Source organism: Trematomus bernacchii, unplaced genomic scaffold, assembly GCF_902827165.1.
Source record: "Trematomus bernacchii unplaced genomic scaffold, fTreBer1.1, whole genome shotgun sequence".
NCBI lineage: Eukaryota > Metazoa > Chordata > Actinopteri > Perciformes > Nototheniidae > Trematomus > Trematomus bernacchii.
The window spans coordinates 3043521-3071518 of NW_022987588.1; the positions used below are offsets into that span (position 1 = coordinate 3043521).

Genomic DNA, 27998 nt, shown 5'->3' on the forward strand with positions numbered 1-27998 from the left:
TGTTGTTGTGCGAGACCAGAGATGTAGTTCATTGAGCGTTTCACACAAAAAAATGTGTTACTTCACAGTTTTACGACACATTTTTTTGAATGAACAATGAATACTTACAGGTTGTGTACCCGAATCTCCCGCTGGTCCAAAAAAAGTAGGAGTAGTGTGTGTGTGTGTGTTGCATGCAGCAGCCGCATGTGTGCAAACTACCCCGCCCCCTCGCACACACCCTCATTTGGGAAGCTTTGTTTTGTGAAAGGCTGGCAGAGGGTGCGGACATAGCTCTGGGCGTGGCGACTGGGTATCCCTACGTAGTGATACCCAGGAAGTAAACAATGGAAAATGAGAAATCTGGATGGAAAGATGACATTTGTCTTTGTTTCATTAATTATTGTGAGGATACACCAGATCTGGTTGAAGCGACGAGGAGCAAAAGGTTCAGTATGTTGAAGACAAAGGCTTCATTTCCTTGGAACAATAAATCATCTGGTAAAAGATTGATGGAGACCAAATAGGAATCCTGATTCAGGTGATTGCTTTCAGGTGAACACTCCTGCATGACACACCCACACACAGCAATGCAAAGCAGGAGTTCAGGTTTGACAAGTAAACACTGACCTCATGTAAACTCCAGCTGAGCTTTACACAACTCCAACAGGTGATCAGTCACATGACTAAAAACAGCAGTGTGTTGCATGGCTTTTATCTTCAGTGTTTGTCATTGGTCCTTGTTTTAAGGGGTCTTGCGGCACTATGAGGGGTATACGAAGGTGTTTCAGGGGGATGCTATAGGAAACCAGAGGACTTTTAGGGGTCCCTGCTGGATTCCACTTGTTCTTTTGATGTGGTTCCAGGTGTACTTTATTAAGGTATTTTAGGGACACTTGAGGTTGATTTAGGGGAGGAATAGAGGAAAACAGGGTCCAACAAAATCACAAGTTAGGGTTATTAAGGGTTCTTATGTTTGTTTCTCAAGGTTTTTTTTAATTACACTGTTTGTGAGGGATAGGGTTGAGGGTCTTTTTATTTATTTAGTCTTTTGTGTCTACCATTAGAATTTGGGAGTCACTATATGTTGATCCTGCAGGGTCTTCTGGAGGATGAACGTTTAGTCACATAAAAACACCATTTAAAAATATAAAACAAAGTATTTAACATTTCCTTATTTATATCCTCCTTTATTACCTCATTGAGTGAACATAAAAACACAAGACAAGCAAATCGTTTGGAAAAATAAGTAGAAGAGAAAGAATAAAAGAAGAATTTTAGTTATGAATACAAGTAAACAAATGCACAAAAATGTCTCTGACAAACAGTCACTAAGAACGTACGTGAAGAACAAAGCGTTAACATTCATGAGACTAAAGAAACACAATTATCAAGTTTTTTAATATAACATGTTTACAGTGAATTCCACTTATTAAAACTCTATTGTGTTTTCAATAACAATCAAACAGTGCATCACATTTTAATAAGGGCAAATAACAAAAAACAAGTGCTGATGCCCATCACCCTAAGGTGATGGGCATCAGCACTTGTTTTTTCTTATATTTCTATATTACCATGCATTAATGAGTTGCATATTAAAGGTGGGGTAGGTAAGTTTGAGAAACCGGCTGGAGATACACTTTTTGTTATATTCCATGGAATGCTCTCAACATCCCGATAGCAATGAATATCTTAAGTGCTTTGACAAAAAATCCATAAAAAAATGTCATCTGTGGAAGCCGTAATACTGTAAAAAGCACGACCAATCATTTTAGCCGGCCCGGCTAAAATAACTGGATGGCCTACCTGCCTGTCAGCCTTCCATCTGTGCACAAACTTATCTCGTGCCCTCATTGGTCATTTGCGCGTTCGTGTGTGTCCAAAATTACCTACCCCACCTTTAATTTACTTAATCTAAATGTAATAACATTTTCAATTATAATACCTTACATTTATGTCATTATGACCTAATTCTTCTTCTTGAGGTGATTGTGTCTAAATAAAGTTATCTGTCTGCTTCAACTTGCTGGTGTCTGTCTTGTCAGGCAGCTTTCCTTCAGCTCTGAAATTGACAGCTTTCCCGCGTATCGGTGGCGTGCAAAGTCGCCACGAGCGCTAGGGGCTCCAATTATTATTTTTAAAAAAACAATTTTTTTAAAGTGCCGCCGCTATTTGTATATAGGGTAAACACTTTTTCACACACACACACACACACACACCTGAGTCACAGGCTGTATTCCTATTTGTTTTCATTGTCTGACATTTGATATACCTGAGTACATTTATTCAGGTAAAATAATACCGCCGCCGCTATTTGTATATAGGGGAAACACTGCCCTTAATTCAAAATATACAATCTTGAGGGCATAAAGAGACGAAGAAAGAAATGTGCAAAAAGGTGTAAAATGTGTGCAGATTTAAAAAAGGAAGTGCTTCTTGTTTCAGAGTAACGTAAATATTATGTATCAGACTGATGTGAGGGACGTTAACGAGATTCTGATGAACCCGGCTTGTTTTCCTCCCTTGAGCTCAGAGCAGGTCCCGGCCGCGGCGCTCCACTTTGCGGGCCAGCTCCGGGTTCTTGCTCCGGTTCTTCCTGTGTTTCGCTCTGAAACGAGTTTTCACTGACGGCATCTCGCTGAGGCGCAGATCCTCCTGCACCCACCCCGAGCTGCTGGCCTCCTCCTCCTCCTCCTCCTCCTGAGGGGGGATCTGGTGCAGCACGGCCTGAATGGTGTGGAACAGCCTCACACTGGAGGGGTCCTCCTTCAGGAAAGGCCTCTTCTTTCCCCCGTACCTCATCCTGTGCACCAGCTGGTGAACCAATGTCCCCTCAAACAACCTGAGGGATGGGTGGAGGTCAACTTAATATTTTATTTCATTGCAAAAATGGTTTGGATACAACTAGAACATTAGGTGTGCCAAGAGAGGAGATGTAAATGGTCTACCAAGGCTAAACGCCTCCATTGGACTCCTTTGTTTACTACTGGAACATAGGAAAGTCTCACCTGGAGAGGGGGGGCTCAGGTAGGACTAACCTGGAGAGGGGGGGCTCAGGTAGGACTAACCTGGAGAGGGGGGGCTGAGGTAGGACTCACCTGGAGAGGGGGGGTTCAGGTAGGACTCACCTGGAGAGGGAGGGCTCAGGTAGCGGTAGGCCCAGCAGCTGGTTGAGCTGCAGGCTGGACTTCAGGCAGGACTGCCACTGGTTCAGAGAGTGAGACACCTGCATGTCCAGCTTCTGTCTGGGGGGGGGCAGGGCTGAAACACACACAAACACACACACACAAACACACACACACCTGAGTCACAGGCTGTATTCCTATTTGTTTTCATTGTCTGACATTTGATATACCCGAGTACATTTATTCAGGTAACATTTTGAGGTACTTTTGATGCTTATTTGTTGATTCCACTCCACTACATCTCTGAGGGAAACATTGTATTATTTCATCCTTCACAATCAATTCACAGCTTTATTTAATTTACAGAATTACATTTGAATTATCAAGAGAACGGTTTCACTGGAAATTGAGCGTGGCGGTATTAATGACAGGAAGTGACACAGCGCTGCTCTCATCTTTTAATGAGTGTGTTTTTTTACCTCCCCTGAAGGCGTCTCCGGAGCTCAGCCCGAGCAGCAGAGCCTTCAGCACCTCCTCGTCTGCAGGAGGCTGGGCTCTCTGCAGCCAGAAGCAGGTGACGCACACAGGAAGGCGCAGGGCGGGAAGCACGGGGGCCAAGGAGGCCTCAGGGACCCCCAGGGCCTCAAGGAGAACCTTCAGACGTAGAGAGGCGTCCGCCTGGGGGAGGAGGAAGAAATGTCCCCATTAAAAAACATTAACTTGCTAATTGTCTAAATGACACGACTCAACGTCATCATGGCCAACATTAGCCGCCTTTAGCTTAGCGGTGGTGACGTGAATTCATGTGGCCGTGCTTTACTTTCTTTATAGCCCAACATTAGCCACCTTTAGCTTAGCGGTGGTGACGTGAAGTCATGTGACCGTGCTGTAGTTCCTTTATAGCCCGACTTTAGCTTTTTACTTCAGAAATCTTAAAGTGGTGTTAGCATGTGGAGATTATCCTACTGAACTAAACGTGTAAGTATTATAAACGTTTGTTACAGACATTATTTTATGTCATAATCCAAAATCACATGGAGGTATCCCATTGGACCAGGGAGATGATTCCTTCAGGGTCCAACACAGAAATAACACTCCACCCCAGTATAAAGACATAAATACCAAATGTAAAGATGCACAGACCCACCTTATCCAGTGTTTGCAGTGAGAGCTGCAGAGAGCTTGCTGTGGAGGCGGTCTTCACGGGGATGAGCCTCAGCTGCAGCCCCTCCCTATCTCGCTCCATCACCTCCCTGCCCTCGCCCAGCAGCAGCCCGTACATCACCTGCCGCAGCGGCCTGGCGGTAAGGTGAGCGCTTGGTGCGGCGTCGAGATCCACGAAGACGCTGAAGCTCATCCTCTGCAGCAGCAGCACGTCCAGGATGACCGGCGGCAGCCTAGCCTGAATCAGAGGCAGCCGGAACCAGTCCGGGACACCAGCCACCTCCAGGGGGACAAAGTGAGGATACTTGTTAGAGGAGAAGGACTGCACATCCTGTACTGGAGTTAAAGTAGAAGTACTCAGATCTTGTACTTGAGTAAAAGTAGAAGTACTCAGATCATGTATTTGAGTAAAGGTAGTATGAATTAAGTAAAGTCCTGCATTCAAAATGTTACTGAAGTAAAATTAGGAAAGTATGATCATCAACATATAGTTAAAGTAGCCAAAGTAAAAGTAATCATTGTGCAGATTGGTCCATTTCAGAATAATATATATGATATGTTTTATACTGTTTGATGCATTAAAGTGTTGTCAAAGCTGGTAAAGGTGCAGCTAGTTTTAATGACTTTGTATACTGCCCAACAGCTCTTCCCAGGTCCAAACAGTGCAGTAATCCCCAGATATGCATTATTTGGAAAAACTGTTTATTTGACAAGTAAAAGCTGATAGCAAAGTAATAGCTCTTGAACGGAAGTTGGAACACAAAATAAGGCACACAAAATGTGGAAGCGACCTATATCAGGTGAAGAATGGAGGTGAATATTGAGTCTCTTTGGATGAAAGTTAAATGTTATATATTATCATTACTTCTGTGGAGAATGGAGGTGCTATCCCATGGGTGAAGAACTTCTTGAGGGCGCTGGGAGGAAGTTGGTACTCCTCCATCCCCAGATTCAAGCCCTTCATCACCTCTGCCTTTTTGTTGGCGCTCAGTTCTCCCATCAGCCCCAGCGCCGCCTCGAAGGCCTCCTGAGGCTTCTGGAAGTTCTGCAGCCAGCACAGCAGCCCCTCCATGTGGCCCGTGTTCCCGCCGCCTGCCGGGGCGAACTGATTCCAGCTGACGCCCGCCTGCAGCCGGTGTGGCTTCACGTAGTCGTTCCCAGCCAGGGCGGCAAAGGCGGGCAGGAGCTGGCGCTGGATTTCAAAGTAGATGCAGAAGCTGGGGGTGTAGTAGCTCTTACAGGGGATGTAGCTGTTGGAGCCCCTCCGCTCGACCGCCTCCCACTGGAAGTCTGAGAGGGGCAGTAGCCCCTCCGGAAGGTCGTAGATGTAGAAGTCGCTGTCTCCGGAAAGCACCGGGCACTGCCACTCCCGGGCCAGGGCGGCGATCTCCAGGTCAGTCTCTCCATAGCACTGAGCCACCTGGACGTCCAGCCGCCTCAGCGTCTGTCGGAGCACCAGCTTCACCAGCGTCGGCAGGATGTCCTCGCGCTGGCCGCCCTGTGCCGCTTGATTCGCCCGTTTGATATGACCCATTGCTCTGTTCTTCACGGTTTCATTCTTCTTTTCTGAGATGTCCGATCCTCCGTCCAGCACTATGTAGGGCGTGATCTGACAGTCTCTGAGCACTTTAACAAACCTCTCAATAAGGGCCGCGAACGCAGCATACTCCCCGCCGTGATTCTGGTCCAGACCTGAGCAGTCAATAACAGGAAACACAAGGAACACATTGAACACAGCAATACGAAAGCTCTTTTCACACATGCTCTGCAAACCTTCGTGGTGTTAGAGGCCACGTTGTAAACGCCCCCCAAAGCAGATTACATTGATCTTGCATGTAGATTCTGGGCGGTTTTGAAGTCCTAAAAAGATTGGACGGCCGTTCACCGGAGCCTTATCAGCACCGGAGTTCGGTATCGGAGACGGCCTAGATATTAACATTGGTTGTATCGAAGCTAGATTCCTTTTCAATACAATACATTACTGTATAATACGCAGCGACGTGCAGTCAGTGGAGGCAGGGGAGGCAGAGCCTCACCTGTCATACTCCAATGTAACGGAAAAAACAACTAAAGAAAAACGAAATAGTAATAATAATAAAATGTCTCCACTGATCTGTGTTGTAAGTGTGAATTCTGTATGATTCTAATCGCTTTTTATAGTCAAAATCAGCAAATTTGCCGAGCTCCGCTACGGGAGCGATGACAAGTGAGGCAGGGGCGTGCTCTGCCTCTCGTAAGCCCACAGTAACTTGCTGGAGCACGGGCACTAATTTAGCGCGGCCACTTATTTTGTGAGCGTGCTCAAGCGAGTTATACCCCTTTCACACCAACGGTGTTTCAGGGCCGGTTCGGTGCTGGTGCTTGAAAAGCACCGGGTTTTCCTGTTCACACCGCAGCGGAGCAGCGTCATAGCTCCGGAATCCGGTTCGTTTCGAGCACCAAAAAGTTGTCCGTCTCGAAGCAAGAACCGCATACGTCACGCTTACGTCGGAGGGGGGCGAGATTAACCTGAGCTAACACTTAAGGCGAGTACGGCAAATACAAGTTGTAACAAGCAGTAGTGCTGAGCAAAGTGACTAGAACGCAACCACACACTTGTTAAAAAAAACACACTTTATAAAGTCAGGCAACACTAACCAGGCTTCGTGTGATTCTGTTTATTTGTACCTTACTTTGACCATCCGTTCGCTGTTATTGATCATTGTGGAGAGCAGGCAGACGTTTTGTTTGTTATTATAGCAGCTATCGGATGGAATCAATACATGGGCTGCACAGGTTGTCATGTCCGACTATCACAAGTAGAATCATAATGAAAAATACGTCGGTAAAAAGTGCCTGTAGAAAACTGCTTAGCAAGTAGTCAGTTTAGCTTCGGTTGCTATGCTAACATCACCCATGTTATACCAGAGAAACTTTCATAACAGCGTTGTGATGCCAAACAGCGTCAATTCAGACTGACACCAAACAGCGTCAATTCAGACTGACACACATTCACTTAAGGGGAACTGGGGATATGTATCAGCTGCTTGTGTGACAGTCAGACAGTGAATACTTTAGAGCCGTGTGAGCTAACCCGGAGCTAACGGGAGAATACACTCCCGTTGAAGAGCAGCCGGCCAGCACTGCAGCGGTCGGTAAATGCCGCTGAAAACACATTAATAAACAATGAACCACGGCACTCTGGAGAAAAGTATAAGGTTGGAGAAGTCGTTATTTAATTTAATCTGGCTTCGTATGATTAAAAGCAACGCAGTCCCCGGCCCGTTGTTGTTGTGAGGTGAGCTCCGGCGTTGGGGAGAAACTCAGCGACGTAAACTGTGACGTCATGACGCAGCAGCGGCAGCACCAGTCGGGCTCTGAGCGGTGTGAAAAGAGCCGGCGCTAAACCGAAGAACCGGTTCTGAACCAGAAAAGCTCTAGCACGGAGCTTGAACCGGAGTTGCGTTGGTGTGAAAGGGGCATTACTGTGTGGTAAGGTGAGGCACAGATGAGATCTGCCTCACCTCAGAATGCGCCACCCCACAGAAACTGTCTGGAAAGCGGGCACTAAGCGCATGCCTGTTACCATCTCACTGTAGGTCACCAATGTAATGTATGTAGATCCCTTTATTACATTTATCCTCGCCATCCATAGTCTCTAAATAACTTATTTCACGTATATATGATATTTAGGCTCGCTGGTCTCAACGGCAATGAAAAAAGCACCAGGGGAGGCAGCCATAACCTCTGCCGCACTGAAGGGGGCGCACGTGAGCCCACAGGTTCTTGTTGCTACTGTAATTCTACGCAGAGACGGTCGACGTAACAACAAACTAGACTTTTGAAACTACAGGAAGATAAGGAGGACTTTTACAAACAAGTAATAGAGATTGTTGTCCAGAAGGATAGCATGGACTTCATCTTCAAGTCAAGGTAAGACCACATTTGTAATGAAAATGGGATCTTACTAAGAAAGAACAATCCAATATTTAGATTTTGGGTATCATTTTGTTGAACGGTCTGTTTAAAATGAATCGAAGCATCAGACTAAAAAAGCTTTTGAAAGTAACCGAATATTTCGATTAAGGTCAAAATATAATATTTGTAAATCTGACTCAGTGAGTCAGTGCCTCACCAGCCATGAACCTCACCGCACGTCACTGATAATACGTGATGATGTATGAGTTGATTTACTTCGATCTACTGTACTGTGTACACCACAACAATATTACAAAAAATATACTGCATATCAAAGCAAACTATTGTAAAGGTATGAGTATAAAAAATAAAGAAGTGTAAACATTTACATTATTATTATGATTATTTAATATATAAAGACTATATATTATTGATTTACAATTAAGATAATAAGATTATATATACTGTATTTGATCTAAAATATTGATGTTTTTTCGTTATAGTAGCCTGTGAAAACCATAACAAATAAGTGATTAAATGCTACAGTATTCAGCAAACACAACTGCAGAGCTGCAAACATTGCAAACAGACTAAGGTCTACAACACCCAGTTGTCTTTGTGTATTTGTGAATGAAGCGCCATCTCATGGTTAAATCCTGTAATTGAACAAATGGGGACATTTCAATAGTATGAAGCTGCAGGGTCGGAGCATGGATGTATAACGGCCCGTCCACACAGCAGCGTTAAAAAAATCTTCCAACGCTTCTGCCCATTCACTTTGAATGGGGTGACGTCACTTTGCCTCACTTTTCGCCGAACTGCATTGTGGGAAGCAAAGCGGAGATTTCCAGGCATCTCAGGCTTCAAAAGTTGAGCAATGTTCAACTTTTGAAGCTGAGGTGGAAGCATCAGCCAATCAAATCCCGTTTATGCAAATCTGACAGTACAAGCGCTAGCCAATCAAACCGCGTGTATGCTGGGAGAGACATACCACAGGTCATTTCCTCATATTCCAAAAGATGGAGGAGAAATTAATTATAGCGGTAGGGAATCACCCGGTGCTTTATGACCAGTCCCTATTTACCTACCGGCAGTGGCGGCGCCAGGGTATGGCTGGGGTAGGCTACAGCCATACCAAGAAATGGCTTAGCCCCACCTTAGCCCCACCATGAAAAGTGATGCAAATTCAATTAAATAATAAGCGAAATGCTAAATGTTGAGAACACGGATTGCGAAAATATACGGGTCGTGTCCACAGCACACAAACTGATCCTGCTGTAACAACAAGTGCACGTTACTGATGCACTATGGTTGAGACCATTCGGGCTTATGCTATAAGAGGGGTGCAAGGAATAGTCTAAGTAGTGGGGGAGTTTTATACACTAAAGGTGTGGAAATTCTCTGGCGTTATATCAGCGCGGCCGCGGTCAGATCAAAATGCCTCCGAATGCAATTTGAATAGACCTACAGCCAATCAGAGCAACGCAACGTTGGATCTGCGTCATACCTTATTGATTGAGATCAATCGAAACTGCCATTCAGTATCCCCATTGGATCTTCAACGTGTACTATCATACGTCACGTTCACAGTGATCCCTTTTTATTTACTACAAGACAAATGTGCCGTTTTATTTCATACAGTTCCATTTTGATTGAGACAGGGAAATAATCTAAACCTCACGCGTGGCGTTTCACTGTCAAGGGGGGCGATATAGCGTGTATGTAATTACATTGCAAATACTGACTTGAGCACCACCACTGTATGGGTTAGCCCTACCATAGATTACCCAACAAAAATGCTCTGGCGCCGCCACTGCCTACCGGGATACAAACCGGAGGAGCCATGCATGGAGGGAGGTGGCAGAGACAGTGGTAGGTTTTCGCCTGTTTGGGGAGTTTATATCCAGTTTACTTCGGGCTTTTTTGCTTTGTATGTCGGGGGCGGGAGATTCATGTGATTGGTTGTTGGTCGCGTTGCTCGCAAAAAATCCCCAAGCTTCAGATACAGATGAAGCGTCTTATTTTGGACAGTTTAAAGTGCGAGGGTCGTGATCGGTTCATGCACGTTCCGTGATGGCCGGCCGGCCCCCAGTCAGACTTGATACCGCCCCCATGATAAATACATTTAATTATTGTGAAGCCAGCTGCAATGGATCATTGATCCACCAGGGGGTGCAGTGGGGTTCCACACTGGAGTCATGTGAAATCAACTTCTAAATAATAGATGTTGTTTAGTCGGAAAAAACGAACGAGCCGGCTCTCCCGATTTTTAATCCTAATTTAATCATCATCATTGATGTTTATGTTCGCCGAATTGACATGAAATCACTGACAAATATGAATATTCTGTATTCAACTTCATTGAAACGATCAGGATGGGTGTTATTTTTCCCCACAATGACCAAGTCGCTGCAAATGATCCCATGTATTACATGTACATGGCCACATTCTCAACAAAGTTACGTAACGAAACATTCTGTATTCCTTGCTTACTTTTTATTTAATGCTTTATAACAGCTGGAATAGTTCGTTTAGAACAGGCACCTCACTCGCAATCTGCTCCTCCGCAACGCCTACCACCTACCTCCGGCTGAAATTATGAATGTACAGTAAGGCATAGTAATCATAGATAACACGGCAGGGTCCGTTACAGTTTGTTTTCATCTGATTTCAAATATTTCAAATGTCTGAAGTTAATAAATACATTCTCAGTGTTCAAGTCAATAATAGTCATATAAGAAAAGTACTGATCTAATAACAGAGATTTTATAAGGACTTTTCAATGTTCGACATCGCTCATGTGAAATACAGTAAACTGGATGTTGTGGTGCCGAGAGGCGGGGTATCAAAAGTACAAGCTAAACTTTTATTTAGCATCTGAACACACTTGTAAACAACGTGATGCCCGGGAAGCGAAGACCCGGCGGAAACAGCTGGTCTGGTTCACTAAAATGTCCGTGTACAGTATATCTGGTACTAATGTATAGCGGATCTTTGTTAAGATCCATATGTCACGGATAGAACTATATATTGAGCTTTAAAACAAATGATATATATTATAATAAAATAAACACCGGCTGTTGTTATGCCTGCTGTAACGTTTACTTTCTCCGTTCTCCGCTTAAGTAATTATTACTTCCTGGTTAGCTTTCCGCTCGAAATTTAAATCTGAAAATGGCAAAATAACGGAGAAAAAAACGTTCACAGAGAAGACGACAACAATTGTCACTTGCACTTGTCATTTAGCATCTGAACACACTTGTAAACAACGTGATGCCCGGGAAGCGAAGACCCGGCGGAAACAGCTGGTCTGGTTCACTAAAATGTCCGTGTACAGTATATCTGGTACTAATGTATAGCGGATCTTTGTTAAGATCCATATGTCAGTAGAGATGGGATGGCAGAAGGTGCTATATATATATATATATATATATATATATATATATATATATATATATATATATATATATATATATATATATATATAATTCCAAAGCTGGTAAAGACCTTTCAAATTTAGCAATAATAGTCATATAAGAAAAGTACTGATTTGTTCTTGAATCAACTTTTTTATGGAAAATGTTTTATGTAATTTTATTTCATTTTAAATAAAATGAAAGACATTCACAGTTAATGTAATTAGATATACATTATTAATGCCATACATTTTTAAATGTAATTAGATATACATTATTAATGCCATACATTTTTGCATAAATATTTATTCAGTATGATAGCTGTCTAACAGAAGTTAAATCCATTTCTCACTTATTCTGACAATGTACTTAACCCCAAATAAAAGAACCCAATAAAAATAGTTGTTAAATAATAGTGAAGTCACGTTGTAATAACAATAACTCATCTCTCTCGGTTTTTTTTTTGTTTTCTTTGTGTGCTTTGCCAAAAGCCACTGTGTCAAGTGTCCTAGTTGGGTTACCGTAACGAACAGCAGCCGGCTCTCGATTTTTAATCCTAATTTAATCGTTTATGTTCGCCGAATTGACATGAAATCACTGACAAATATGAATATACTGTATTCAACTTCATTAAAATGTTATTAACGTGCCTAAACTCAGTAATTCACTAAAAATTACTGATCCCTCCGCGTCGCGGAGGGATCTTGATCCCTGGGTGTTATTTTTCCCCATAATGACCAAGTCGCTGCAAATTACCCCGCTTATTACATGGCCACATTCTCAACAAAGTAACGACATGACTCCCAATATTAATTCAAATGCTTTTATGGATTTAGAAAATATTTTTATTGATTTAAAACATAGTTCTATGTATTGATTTAAATTTACATGCATCCGCTAAGAAAAATAGTCCGTTGTTACCGTTTTTTAAACAGTCAGAATGAAACGGCAGCTCTCAGCTGTGTGTTCACACTCCTAACTCTGATCTTTCTTTTCCAACAGTTAAGTTAACTGTAGGTTACTCTGAGTGACAAGCTTACAGTTAGTGAAGTAACACTTTTTTTTTGTGAGTCACGACCTCGCTGTTTCATTCTAACATAACGCTCCAAATATGACTGTTTCCACTCGGACTTCAATACAGCAACACCATTGTTTGGTTTCCATGGTAGCGTGTCTCTTTAGTAGCGTGCACTCCTTTCCTGTAAATTACAGGTCCAGCCAGGCAAAACAGTAATATGAAATATGAACGTTAGTTTTTAACTGAAATGATCAAATAAAGTCAAAATGTCACAGTGTTTACAAACATTGACCATACCGTTCACCAGCCCCCACCCCACTCTTTGTTTAAAACGAATTGGCCATCGGAATGTGTGTGTCCCAACCCCCCCCTGTGATATCTCTTCACAGGGGGGAGAGAGTTAAACACTCGTGAATTGTCAACGGGGGGGGGGGCCTCTCTGCACGGAGGAGCCGCGGAGAAGTGAATCACAGTGATCTGCTATTTTAAAGTAAATTCAACACATATCGACCCTAAATATAGCATATATTAAGAACGAGAAAGTGTTAACATCGTTTTTTGTAAACATATGACCAATGTGCGAGGGTGATGACATCAGAGCATCGTCCTATGGGCTTAGCCCCGGACAGGTACAACAGGTATTCACTCAGAGGGGGGTAGTTACCCATTTACATGTCAAAAAGCAACATACAGTAGGCGGGTGGGGGATGGTGAACGTTTACATTTCTCTACAGCAGTGGTTCCCAAACTTTTTGTGCCCAAGGCACACCAAAGGACAAGTAAAAATCTCAAGGCACACCTATTGTGCGAAATAGCCCTTATAACACGTGTTATCACTCATATCATGTAAAATATCTGTAAATGTGCATAATTATTTACTAATGCCAAATAAAATGTATAGATAGAACAATCAGTGGTTCAAGTTAGTATATTCCTCAGTGTAACATATCCACTAGTTGCAAAGCTTAAACATTTTTATATATTTTTTTATTTTAAGGGAAAGGATGTTTTCACTACTCAGTTTGTCAACTATGTTACGGACAAACTTGATGTCATTACAATCATTTGATTAAGTCCTGCACTTCAAGTAAAATCAAATTTGAAAGGCTCTTGAGTCTATTCTACCATATATCCAAAGATTTTTTAAAGTTTAAAAAAATAATTGTATTAAAGTTTTGTTTTTTCATGTGATATGTTCAGCACTGTCATTAAGTTTAGGGATATTTTGTATTATAAAACTACCATACAGGTCATTTTGATAGTTTTAAGAGATGTCATGTAAAACTCCAACCTGTGTAGATATACATTATACTATAAAGGATATCAGAAGCACTATTTTAGATATTTTAAATTTGAAAAAATGAGGTGCAACATAGTTGACAATGAAAGTCAAACATTTGACGCAAATAACATAGTTGACTGGACACATTATTAACCATCAGCACTATGTTAATTTCAAGGCAGAAGTGCAAAATTCCATTGATAATGATGTGTAATGACGTCTACATGTCGTACAAATTGTCAACTAGGTTACCTGTCAACTAAGTTACTACAGTTATTACAGTACTGGGTAACTCAGTTGACAGGTAACCTAGTTGACAATTTCCCTATTTTGACCCATCATTTCAATGGTAGGCCTTGCCTGGATGACCACATGTCATTTTCTTGAACAGGTTAACATCACATTTGCACATATAATTGAATTAAAATCATTAAACAATTGTAAACCATAACAATGTACGTAACATTGTTGATTGTCAATGAGTATATTAATTGACCATGTGCTATTATACATAAAATATTGTAAAAATGTAGAGGACAATCACCACAGTGTGTTCAAAATGTCTGCCAAAGAGGAACATTAAAGGGGGAAGTTCTGTTAGTAACATAGTTGACAGAACTTTTGCGGACATTCATATATTAAGATATTTAAATTATTTAAAGGGGGAAATGAATTAAAAATATGTTATTATTCTTTAGTATTTAGACTTTTGAAATAAATGAATCATTTTTTAAATTTACTTTAATGGTTTTTATTCATTATTTTGAATCCAAGACACCCTCAACTGAAAAACGGACATAGCAAAAACTGACAATTTAAGAACATCATGACACATTTCAAGCTAAATAAAGCATAGGATGCACATAATGTTTGTGTGATATTATAACATGCTTTCCAATAATAGGCAAAATATGATATTTTTGAAGAAAATAGTTAGAATAATTATAATTATCATCAATGGACATCAATGGACATGGAATGTACCCTAAATTGTAGAATCACTCAGCAGTTACATACACCAAACCTTCCAGTTATATTCCTATCAATATTATGAAGGCTTTTACAGAAGGGTTTGGTCATATATAATTCATAGCCTGAATTATATAACATTTTATACCTAAAAACATGGTGAAAATTGATATTTTAGGGCTGTTGACAGTATTTTCTGATTTATGGAGTGATAAAAAGAGATATCCAAAATCCCTTCTGTAAAAGCCTTAGATACTAATATGACTACAAAATGAAACAATAATTTTGATCCTGGCTTTATCCAAAGTTCAGATTTCGGTTCCTGAAATGTGTTAAAATATGCGCATATTTCATGAGATAATGGTTCATTTGGATATTTAAACATGCTATTTCAGAAAACTTGTAATACAAAAAACAATTGCCTTATTGTAAGTAATTAACTGGAGAAATATTTAGCTGATATCTTTAAGTTAAAAATACCCTATTCACCTGGGGTGTCTCGCCTTAATTAGATGTTTGATAAGTGCAGATCACATAGTAAAACACGTACACAGATACATTATTTTGTATTTTTATTAAATTCGACAATGTCAATTTCACTTTCCACTATGTCCACCGTTGTTTTTCACAACCAATGGCAGAACTTTATTGAGGCCTGTAATTAGTCAACTACAGGTCTCTTGAGTCAGTCTTTTTCTTCCAAAAAGCTTGTGACAAGATGTTATTGCTCTTGGGGCATTAAAAACAAGATTTTAACTTTAGTTTTTTATATAATATCTGCATTTTCTATTGTGAAAAACTAAGTCTTAGTTATTTAATATATAGCGCCATCTCCTGGTTAAACCCTGAAATTGGAGAATAGTGGGAGGGCCTAACATTCCTGAATACTGGTCTTTGGCAGGCAACTGGCTGGCAACTGGCTGGCAGTCGGCAGGAAGCTGTATGCTGGGGTCCAAAATAAGAGGCTCCATCTGTACGCCCACCTCCAAGATTTTTTTAACGCTGCTGTGTGGACGTACCGTAATAAGAACTGGATACAGCGTGGGAGGCGGGGCCTCATTCATTCCTATGAGAGTTGCTCATTGGCGCATGATGATAAAATGGCCCAACTTTTGAGAGAGCGAAACGTCACAAATTACCCGTCATGCCTGAGAAGTACCCGTATGTGCGCTCATAGCGCATGCGCAACTTTAACCACGCTCCCCAAAATGCTCGTTCACATCAAGCATGTCAATTTCAAGAGAAGAAGAAGAAGCACGTCAATTTGCGTACACGTAAGAGCACCGCACGTTCATGACAGCATGGTAATGGGTTGTTATTATGATGGATTTGATATTAACGAGGCGACCGTGGCAGTTAGCAGCTAGCGGCTAGCTAGTAATTATGCTCATTTACACATCAGTCGTTGTGTAGGCTACTTTTATATTACGCTGATGTAACAGGATCTAGTGGTATCCAAGCAACAGAGCTTAATTTAGCATGATACTTGTGTGGGTTGTACATGAAACCACTTGGTAATATATACAAATATATGTATTTTGAGTTATGATCAATTGTGATTTAAATCTTGATCTAAAAAGTAAAGCTGATGATGGATTACTGTGGTGGAGTTAAAATAACAATTGCCTATTTCTCTTTGAAATGTGATGGAGTAAAAGAATAGTAACTGTGATTATTCATGTTAAGTACCCAACAAGTAACTAAAACGTATAATACTTGAAGGAAAGGTGTAAAATGTTTCCATAAATACCAATATCACACACTACAACACAGACTATAACACCCCTTGTTGTTAAATACCAACCATGTGTGTGTATATATATATATATTTAAATGTGTTTTTCTTACAGAAATTAAATTATTATTATTAACAACAATTTGTTGTCTTCTAATCAGGGCTCTATAAATAGAGAACTACGGCAGATGTGTAATATTTAATGCAGCCGAACCGTGTATTACAATGCCCCCCCTGAGCCCCAGGGCCGTTTCCTGGACCTGGAAACATTCGGGGCTTAGCCCACAGTTCATTAAGGTACATTAAAGGGGACCTATCATGCAAAATGCACTTTTGTACGTCTTTTATACATGAATATGTGTCCCCGGTGTTCCAGGGAACTCACCAAGTGTCAGAAAACACAACCCTCTCTATTTTCCTCCATACCCAAATCTCTAAAAAAAGGGGCTGCAACGGATCTGATAAAAACTGATCCAGATTTGAACACTGTCCTGACGTCAGGACAGTGGCGCTACGGCTATTGGGCCAACTCCACCAATCAGGAGGAGACAGCCACAGCCATTGCCGTTCGAAAGCGCTGGAGACGCTGTAGTACATATGCCAGGCCAGTAGATGGTGCTGTTCTCACATAATCAGCCCTTGCAAAAACAGAGCTAGAAATTGTCAAATTGAGCAAAATGAGGCATGGCTAAAATGCATGATCTGTTTGGTATTTTGAAAAAAAAAAAGTATAAATATGCCTTATATAGGTATGGTCCTACACTATATTATTCAAATATAGCATGATAGGTCCACCTTAAGGTACCGGGCGCTACAGTGGAAATGTCTACTGCAACACTCCACACACGCACAAACACAGTACACCTGCAACTGTTACAATGAAGGCTCGATAATCAGCTCACGGCATATAGGTGTAAGCAGGGGTAACCTCCTCTAAGGGGGTCCTCACCTCCTCTAGGGGGGTCCGGGGGCATGCTCCCCCGGAAGATTTTTTTTTTTAAATATTGAAGTTAAAAGCATCAATCTGGTGCACTTTGAGAGCAAAATTAAGAGATATGGATACATATTTCAACACCCATAGGAAACAGAACTGTAAACAGATTTTCTTTTTCTTTATGGATATTTTACAAATCACTCCCCTGTGACTGTGTAATGTAAGGTAGCTTAGCTTTATGTCGAACACTGACAGTAAGTCAACATTTTTCATTTATATTGTATGACAAAGTGTTAATTTAATATCTCTGGCTAGCTATAGCTACTTGCTAACGGTTTAGCTTACCCACGTGATTCAAAGTAACGTCAACAACGTAGCTGTAATTTATGCTTTTCTTACATGTTTGCATAACTTGGAAGTTTACTGACATTTACATACCTTGTTTACCTGGCGCAAGTGGTGGCTCTGGGGTTGTTGTGGGAGCCATCATTTGAGAATTGTCGTCTTTTTTAAGACATTTTTTTCTTATGTCCATCTTCAAAAACTCAGAGTCCGACTGACAGTTTAAACATTGTCACAGGATAGGTACTTGTCAGCCAATAAGACACGTTTATTTCCATGCAACTCTCTGGTGATTGGTCTGGTGTCTTGCCTCTGTTGCATTCACTGAACACGGGAAATTACAATCCTGCCGTGCTCTCTAGTGTCATGATGAGGTTCAGGTAAAGCACGGTTAATATATTATGTTATTGAGGGAGAATTGTCCGGGGCTTAGCCCCGGATGCCCAGGCCAGGCGACGCGCCTGCTGAGCCCCATTTATTTTCCTCACGGACGGCAAAAAAAAGTCCGACATTATATGATTTAAAATAAAAACAATAATCGTGGCTTGATATTGAGTAAGAAAATGTTTTTATGAACCACACAGCTTCTGGTCTTCCAAGACCCGACCGGGTGCAGGCACGCAAAACTCGGACTCAGAACTCAATGGGAATGGTTGGCGTATCATATGCACGAAAAATCGGACTTCTGCGTACCTATTGCACGCATTTCCAATGTGTAAAGTCGTGTCATTTGTACGCAGACTGAAGAGAGTGGGTTGGTGTAAATATATGATTCCTAAATAGCAAAACGAGTTATTTTACTTTTGGTACTGAAGTAAGAGTTTGAATGCAGGACTTTTTCCTTGTCTTACAGTATTTCTACACTTTATCTACTTTTCAGTTTTTAAGGTACGTTGTACTCTACTCCACTACAGTTCAGAAGTATATGGTACTTATCAGTGCTTGAATTGGAATAAAAAAGGTGCCAGTACTCTAAATCAGCAACTGTTTCAAGTCAATTTTATTTATACAGCCCAAAAACAAGAATTTGGCTCAAAGGTCTTTACAATCTGTACAACATACGACTCCCTCTATCCTTATCCTCATATCTTCGATTCAGTAATTAAAAAGAAACACAAAAAACCTTTAACAGACAAGGAAAAGTTTAAAAAAAAAAACGTTATATTTACTGTAACGTTCAGAAATTGCATGTTTTTCCAGGACTAATCAGGGAGGTGTCCGGGGCTCTCATAGAGAACATGACGTAGCCTATACATGCCTGCATCAGGTCATATAGTATATCCTATAATGCTGGTGGTTTTGTCTCTTTACTGTATATTTTAGACAGGCTCACTGTACTTAAAAAAAGGGTTAGGGTCTCCTATATACATTGGAATGATTTCAAACCTGTTTTTATTTATCCTAATAATTATAAAGGTGTGCCTTGGAAATATTTGTTTACATAAATTGTGACCAAACCGTTTGAGACCCACTGAGATAACTTAGACTAAAGTAAACTATCTAAACACTCAAAGTCCTCACTGAGCTGTAGTTATCAGCCTCAATCCAACAACAATCCGCAGTACCGATGCGCGCCCTCTCTCGCACTTGCTCGTTCGGAAGCTCGCTCCGGGCGCTTGATAATTCAACATCCCCCACTTTCATCACTTACAGCGCCCATCGTACAGGGCAAATGCAAGGCCCGGGGTGCAAAGGGTGTTTACTTTATTCAATTATTAATGTAAATGTATTACATCAACAGCAGAAAATTAGGCAGAATAAAAATAAAATAAAATCTTTTTTTTTTATAATTGTTTTTCTTTCTCCCAGCGCAGCGCCCCTCCAGATCTGGCGCCCTAGGCGACCGCCTAGTTCGCTAGTGCCAAGGGCCGGCCCTGGGTTTATCCGGTCCGGATCGCCGGAGCTGTTAGATTAAGATTAACATGCTTATTGTAGTTGTAAATGCACTGCCTTGCGGCTTGTAGCACCATCCTTGATGGAGCATATGGAAAGGAGTGAGCAGAGGGTAGAGTTGTCGACTCTTGTTCTGTTTTCTGTGACTATCTTCCTCACCCTCTCAGACTTTCAGTTGGCTGCATCTCAGGTCGGTTATTTTCATTTCCTCGCTCCTCGGTCCTCGGTATCACCGGAAGTTGATTTGTCTGTGCCATCTTGAGTAGCGTCCCATGGCGCTTATTTCTGCCGGAGGACCGAGGATCGAGGATCGAGGAGCGATAATGGAGGAGCGATAATCGAGGAACTACCAGACCATCCTCCGGTGAAATCATCAGATACTCGCCCCGCCCCCTTACTGTGTATCGCTCACTGATTGGACGATGCAGTGCATGCACTGATCTGATGCTTCTTGACATGAGAGCAGTTTCCCAGCGGAGTGAAGAAAACACATGAAACTCACGAGAGTCACTCCTCAGTTTATACTGTGTTTTGTTTCAATTAATGTATCATTTAGTTTTACATTTTCATTTATTGTCATTTCCATTCAGTCAGTCATAAGTACTATTTAACATGTTAATTTGCTACATAACAAACAAACAAAGTGTGTAGTCCAATGAATGTTAATTTAACTGGGTTTTGATAGTAGATAACATATCTCTTTTTCTTCTCTGAATTATTTTATTTCTATTGTAATCAATATTAATCATTACATTTTAAGAATGGCGTTTATCTTTTTTGAGAATGAGTTCTTATTGTATTTAATGTATTTGGGTCTACAACAGATGATACAAATGTTTATGTCAGTAAATGTGTACTAACAGAGGCAGGGGTGTTTGTGAAAACAACGGGGTCATCACAAACGGACGTCGCTTCACGTGACGCTCCGGAGGAAAGGACGTCCCATTGCTCTTAAAACTCATTTCCCTGCTTCTCGTGGTTTCCTTGCGTCTCTCCATGCTTCCCTGGTGAGAGGGACTAAATGCAGGGAAACAACGTAAGTGAGGGACGCAAGGATTCCATTTAACCGACCTGAGATGCAGCCTTTCAGTTGCGCGCGCTAAGGAAGAGACGCGCTACCATGGAAACCAAACAATGATGTAGCTGTATTAAAGTCTGAGTGGAAACAGTCCTGAGTAAATCTGATTTAGTCAGAAATTGGGAGAAATGCGGGAGAAATATGACCCCGGGAGGAAACCGGGAGAGGGCAATGAAATCGAAGTACCCCTGCAGTGCGCAATGCCTCAATGAGCTCAATAGAGTGGCGAAGTCACGCCCATCTACTTCCGGTCCATGGGACCTTATTTCGGAAAAATAATGTATTGAAGTCAATGGAGAGACAAAACTTATCTTTCGATCCCATTTGAATTGTGCCATGAATTACACATATGATGTTTGTCAATCTTAAAAAATAATTTCCATGTCAAAAAAGTCACAGTTTGTCGTAAAACTGTTGAAATATAAGACTAGGAAAAATACGTAACTAGAAAGACTACAAATCCCAGTGATGTCACAATTGTTTTCCTCCACTAAGAGATAGCTTTTTTTTAATAGATAGAATCTATCTATATGGCGCTGGCTAAGATAAGATAACTTTAACAAGATGCCTGTGTGCTTAGTACCAGGTTGTTATTATACCAGCAATGGGTCTTGCTCGTTCTTTCGCTTCCCGTCTGATGAAAGGACCAGGAGTGGCTTGATCAAGTTAGCTAGTAGCTAGCACGTTAGTTAGCATTACAGCCTTGTCATATTTATTAGCCTTAACATGAAGTAACATTAAGTAACCCAAAATGTTAAACAGTAAGAGTAGTAGTCATATTTCGTGAACCCTTTGAAGAGTACTGTCACCGGTGTGATCATTCTATAATACGCAATTTAAGCCCGGGGGAGAAATGTAGTGATGTTACGTATTGCGCCGAGGCTTCGGAGCGTGTGTCGAGTAATCCCCGAAGCTTTTTGTGAAGCATGTATCGAGGCTTGTATCGTTTTGGGCCAGTGACGTCATCGATGACAAACGAAGCCTCGCTGCCTGTCGATACCACGTGACTGCTTCAGAAAGCGATTCAGATCGGTTGAACCGTTGAACCTCAACCACAACGCTCATAATACCCATGGATGTATAATAAGAACCATATTACCCCTCCTGTACCCGGGTCCGCTGGTGACACGATGGAATTAAAAGAGCTCAGACCCTCACTTATATAGAGGTCGGAAGATGTCATAAGTATAAATAGATACAAGCATAAATAAATGTAGGAACATGAATAAATACAGGAATAAATATGATGGAGTGTTTTCAAGGAGATTCAGTGTGCGGGCTGTGGCTCAGCTGGAAAGCAATTGACTCACGACCGCAGGGTCCCTGGTTCAACGACTGAACAATACGTCTTTTTTGTTGTTTATAAAAGCTACAGCTAAATGAGATAATGTAGTTAATAAATGTATTCTTTGATATGGTTTAGCCTTTCTCAGGCTACAACATGGTTACGTTTATGAATATTATTAAGGAATACAAATCCCTCTTTGCAATGTTTACCAGCCTCCTTAGGCTTTTCAATCACAATCATTCAACTGGAATAAAAACAATATTGTTAACATGAAAATATGATTTTATGTTCGTTGTTAAGAGTTATTCTAAGGCTTTACTCATTCGGAACTCGGTATGAGATAGAGTACACTATTGAGATGTCAAATCTGCCTGTTTTACACACTTTGACCAACAGGGGGGTTTGTGTTCAAATTAAGCCCATGATGAAGCCTCATGAGATGAACCCTTTTGCGAACCAATTGGCTGGAAAGCTTCAAAGCTTCATAAGGCTTCATCTCGCCATCACTAGAGAAATGCTAACGCTAACGCTAGCGATCTTCTCTACTTCATGCTATCTGCACAAATGGTTGACATTAAACATTAAAACGACCAGGCAGTTCAGAAAGAATCAAAGGAAGGCAGGCAGGCAGCTTTGCATGACTTTCTTCAGGACGTGTTTCATTGTGGTGATAGTGAGGGTAGTCAATCGTTTTGTTGACAAGACAGTAGTGACGGCCATCTTGGTGACGTGTGTTGTTGACCAGAGATGTAGTTCATTGAGCGTTTCACACAAACAAATGTGTTACTTTTTATGTGTACACAGTTTTACGACACATTTTTTTTTTTTGACTTGCAAAATTATCTTTTAAATTGACAAACATCATATGTGTAATTCGTGGCACAATTCAAACGGGATCGAAAGATAATAAGGATTAGGCAAATAAAGGTGGATCAGCTAATCAAGAGTCTGGCAATGTCCAGCCAGGAAATGATTCACAAACTATCATTTTATTTGACGGAAGACATATGATGATGCCAATAAGGATTGCTTATTTTTTCACATAAATAAACTTGAGGGATTTTTAAACTGTAAGGAAATACCTTCTAAAACATTGGACTGAAGTGCACAATCTTTATTGTTGAAGCAAGGGTGTGTGTGTGTGTGTGTGTGTGTGTGTGTGTGTGGTGTGTGTGTGTGTGTGTGTGTGTGTGTGTGTGTGTGTGTGTGTGTGTGTGTGTGTGTGTGTGAGAGAGAGTGAGAGAGTGAGAGTGAGAGTGAGAGTGAGAGTGAGAGTGAGAGTGAGTGTGAGTGTGTGTGTGTGGCTGAAGGTGTGCAAGCTTCCTGTGAATCAGTACAGGAGTCTTGTAAGCAGTTTTGAATGTTCTCCCACCCTTATATGATTCATTTATTTTGACACATAATAATGTGAAAAGATGTATGTCAGCTGGAAGGAGAGAAAGTGAAGGCAGAGAGCAGAGGTTGGATATTAAAGGGAGTAGAGGTGGGAAAGACTAGGAGCAGGGAGTGGCAGGGCGAGGTGTTGGATTGTGGTCATGAATCCTCTCTCATTCCTGTCTTGCATGTCGGGACTCATTCCTGCTCTCTCGCCTGGTCTTTGGTATTCTTAAAAAAACATTTTTCTTTTTAAATGTGATGCTTCTATTGCTTCTGGGAAACCTTTTGGATGATTAATTCCTCTAAAAAAACAGGAGTTTGTTCCTGCTTGATTATTCCAGGGAAATATGGTGGAAAGTTAGGACATGAGCCAAAGCAAAACATATCAGTTGTTTGGTACGAATGGTTCCATCAAGGTGCCCTCTATGGTTTCCTCTACTGGCACGGATGTTTATGACATAATGACTTTGCTACAAAACTACACATTTATATTGATTCCTACACATGTCATTTAATCTGTTAAGCCCCGAGCCTGTTTTCCAGGTCTCAGGCTCGAAAATGACTATATCTTCCCTTCTAAAAAGGGGTAAATTAATAATCTTTTTTCTCAAAGCAATGATAAACCTGTGAGTTGGATGTAGAAAAGTCAGAATCAATATAGATTTTTTTTATTTTAAAGTAAATTCAGATTGAAAAAAATGTAAATTTATATGTTGTTTGTCAATTTAAAAGATAATTTTGCAAGTCAAAAAAAAAAAAATGTGTCGTAAAACTGTGAAGTAACACATTTGTTTGTATGAAACGCTCAATGAACTACATCTCTGGTCAACAACACACGTCACCAAGATGGCCGTCACTACTGTCTTGTCAACACAACGATTGACTACCCTCACTATCACCACAATGAAACACGTCCTGAAGAATGTCATGCAAAGCTGCCTGCCTGCCTTCCTTTGATTCTCTCTGAACTGCCTGGTCGTTTTAATGTTTAATGTCAACCATTTGTGCAGATAGCATGAAGTAGAGAAGATCGCCGATGCTAACGTTAGCGTTAGCATTTCTCCCTCGGGCGAATGTGGAGGAAAACAATTGTGACATCACTTACGCGACTCTGGGATTTGTAGTCTTTCTAGTTACGTATTTTTCATAGTCTTATATTTCAACAGTTTTACGACAAACTGTGACTTTTTTTACATGGAAATTATTTTTTAAGATTGACAAACATCATATGTGTAATTCATGGCACAATTCAAACGGGATCGAAAGATAAGTTTTCTCTCCCCATTGACTTCAATGCATAATTTTTCCGAAATAAGGTCCCATTACCCGGAAGTAAGTGGGCGTGACTTCGCCACTCTATTTTGGCGGGAGCTCAACCTTTCTCAACCTTTGAGGCACGTGACGTCCCGACTCCCGTGTTGTGTACTTACCCAGTCACAAAAGTAACATATTATATCTTATATTATTAATATATATATAATTCTGATGTCTGTGGTTATTTAAACATTCCCTGATAAACGTTATTTCAGCATCAATAAATGAGTGTTAATCCCAGTGTGTTTAGTGTACAACATCACATGTCATTTCACCTTCAATTCACGGTTTTCACAACGTTAGCCACATGCTAATGCTAACCGGAAATGAAGACCTTTCACAATAAAAGTGTTAAGTTAATAGTTAGTGTGAACTTCGTTTTTTTCAGAATAAAACTGCTTTAAATTAAAACCCTGTATTGAATTTAAATTACGTCATATCAACATTGATTTTAATTTCTTACAGTAGGAGAGGTTTTGGGGTTTGGGAGGGAGGAAGGAAGATTAGGATTAGGTAAAAAGGTAGGTAGTGGTTAGGGTTAGGATGGGGGAAGGGAAGGGTTAGATTGAAGGGAGGGAAGAGAACTGCTACCGGGAAACAGGATGCAACGCGTCATCTGTGAAGCTCCGCCCACGTTGAGCTCCCGCCCACATTGAGCTCATTGAGGCATTGCGCACTGCATTGAGGGGCTTCTCATGAAATCGGGAGGGTTGGCAAGTATGCTTTAATGATCAATAATTATATAACATAGGCCCATGGGCGTAGGAAGCATCCTGAATGTGGGGGGGACATTTTTAACGGGGGGTGTGGGGGCGAAAAAATATATAGATTTCCTGTATTCTGGTGCATTTTAACAGGTGGTTTGATACTTGTATGTGGCTATACTAGCATGAGGAAAATGATGGGTACATTTTGTAATTTCATCCAGTAGTAAAGAAAGGAAACATATTTCATTATTAATTCAGAGCTGTCTTTGAATTAATAAAAAGCAGTTTAAATGCCCATTTTTTGTACATTTATATACAACAATAAATATTTGAGTGCATTGAGAGATATTGTTGTGGAGAGTCATTTATATATAAATCGCAAAATACATTTGTGAATCCTTCTGTGAGCATTTATTAATATTGAGACTGATCTGACTCCATACAGATGTTAAGTTCAAATAAATGTTGCTCTTCTGTCTATATTGGTCATATGATGCCCCTTGACTGAAATGTTTCCTGTTCAATATCCCCACTGATTTCCTTAAAATCCTGGGATGAGAGTCCACATCACAATTTACTCTCAACTGTCATTTCCCTTTCATCACTCACCTCAGCAATGGACCTCTCTCTCTGTCCCTGTATTCTGCCTCTGACTCACTCTCAAGTGCCTAGATGTCAAGAGAGGTGGTGAAGTGATAATTATTTATTGAGCAGTATACTCTTTCACATTGAATCATAACAAGTCATACTGAATGTAAATACAACTGACTCTAAAGTAAGTCCCAGTCTGTGACATTGGACATTTTGAAGACTCAAAGTCCCAAGCAGTAGGTATCTCTCTACCATGACATAAAGACGAAACTCCTCTCCAGAAGTGAGACGCCGCCATCACTGTTAACTGCTACCAGCTGATGACTTACTTTCCTCTTCTTTGAAAAAAATGTTCTTATGCCCATGTTGTCTGGGGGAGAAAACATATCAAACCAAGAGATCGTCAGCTTTGATTTTCGCTGTATTAACCATTTCCCGAACATTTGGTGTGTGTGCCTTACCTCCGCTACCGGCATCGCTTCATACAACAAATCTGAGCTGTCCAACTATGACAACACTCCTTGAACATGCGCGCGCTATGTGAGAATCTGCCTTGGTACAAAGTAGCAGTGAAAACATGGTACGGAGTTTCATTGATTTGGGCATTCTCTCAATAAGCAAGTGGAATGGATTTAATTTGATAGTAAAGCACTGACACAGCGCTCTACAAAGTGCGGCGAGTGGATAGACCGATTCACGGACTTTCCGCATAGTAAAAGTGGGGAGGTCTAAACTAATCATTTGAAAAAGTGGGGGGGACTTGTCCCACCCTCATATAATGGCTGCGACGCCCATGCATAGGCCTATATATTATTCTGAAATGGACCAATCTGCACAATGACTACTTTTACTTTTGGTACTTTAACTATATTTTGATGATAATACTTTTCTACTTTTACTTGAGTAACATTTTGAATGCAGGACTTTTACTGTAACAAAGTATTCCTACACTCTGGTACTTCTGCTTTTACTCAAGTACAAGATCTGAGTACTTCTACTTTTACTCAAGTACAATATTTGAGTACTGTTCTGTGTACTGCAGTACTCACCTGATTTGAAGTACAGCCAGTGGTAGAGGTTGCTGCCGTCGATCAGCAGCCGGCACTGAAAGAGGTGGAGATCCTGGTAGATGCTCCGGTGTTTCTCCAGCAGAGTGGTCAGGCCTTGGACTCCCATCCTGGGCAGAGAGTTTCTGAGGAGCCGGTGGGGGGGATCCGCTCTTATAGGAGCTGCTGCACCTCCTCCCTCCCTTAAGTTTCACTTTCCTCACATCACAGCAGCTCCCAGTCTCTGCCTTCTCTCCACCGTGTTAAGCCATTATTTAAAAAATATTTAGTCTTTATTTTGAGAAAATAAGTCATTCTTGAGATATTAAGTCATTATTTTGTAATATTAAGTCATTATTTGTAATATTAAGTCATTATTTTGTAATATTAAGTCATGTTTTGTAATATAAAGTCTTTATTTTGTAATATCAAGTCTTTATTTTGTAATATACAGTTTTATTTTGTAATATAAAGTCTCTATTTTGTATTATTCATTCATTATTTTGAGATATTAACTCATGTTATTTAAAAAGTTCCTCATTTAAATGACTTACTTGCCTCCCTTGGCAGGAATGTTTTTGTAAAGTTTGGAAACGGAAAGTGAAACTCAAAGGAATTACTCGTTTTAAAATTCATACAGTCTATGGTTTGACCCCAAGTGCTCCTTTGGCAAGCGGTCACAGGTCCTGGAACCACCTCGATGGAAAATGGGTCAAATCTACTCCAGGGGGGCCACTTAATAATTGTTGAATGTTTTGGAAGTTTTTGTTAGATATATGAACTCAACAGACAAAGCAACAACCCTACTCTTAATATGATTTATTTATTTGTAAATCATGTATT

At 40.8% G+C, this 27998-nt stretch overlaps 1 protein-coding gene across 1 annotated transcript; it reads right to left on the minus strand.

The window, feature by feature from the left end:
• Positions 1-1842: 1842 nt before the first annotated feature.
• LOC117481023 (protein asteroid homolog 1-like) lies at positions 1843-27540 on the minus strand. Its single transcript, XM_034128474.1, has 6 exons — positions 27159-27540; positions 5134-5960; positions 4252-4548; positions 3584-3782; positions 3108-3240; positions 1843-2821 (listed from the first exon to the last, which is right to left on the minus strand). The coding sequence occupies exons 1-6, from the start codon at positions 27283-27285 to the stop codon at positions 2509-2511; spliced, it is 1896 nt and encodes a 631-aa protein (XP_033984365.1). The 5' UTR covers positions 27286-27540; the 3' UTR covers positions 1843-2508.
• Between the last annotated feature and the right edge of the window lie 458 nt (positions 27541-27998).

What these genes read in the sequence shown, in the direction of transcription:
- LOC117481023 (XM_034128474.1), bottom strand. Translation starts at nt 27,285, where the DNA reads ATGGGAGTCCAAGGCCTGACCACTCTGCTGGAGAAACACCGGAGCATC. An exon ending in CTGGCTGTACTTCAAATCAG is followed by an intron (nt 5,961 to 27,158) that starts GTGAGTACTGCA and finishes TTGACTGCTCAG; the next exon opens with GTCTGGACCAGAATCACGGC. An exon ending in CCTGAGCCCTCCCTCTCCAG is followed by an intron (nt 2,822 to 3,107) that starts GTGAGTCCTACC and finishes CCCATCCCTCAG; the next exon opens with GTTGTTTGAGGGGACATTGG.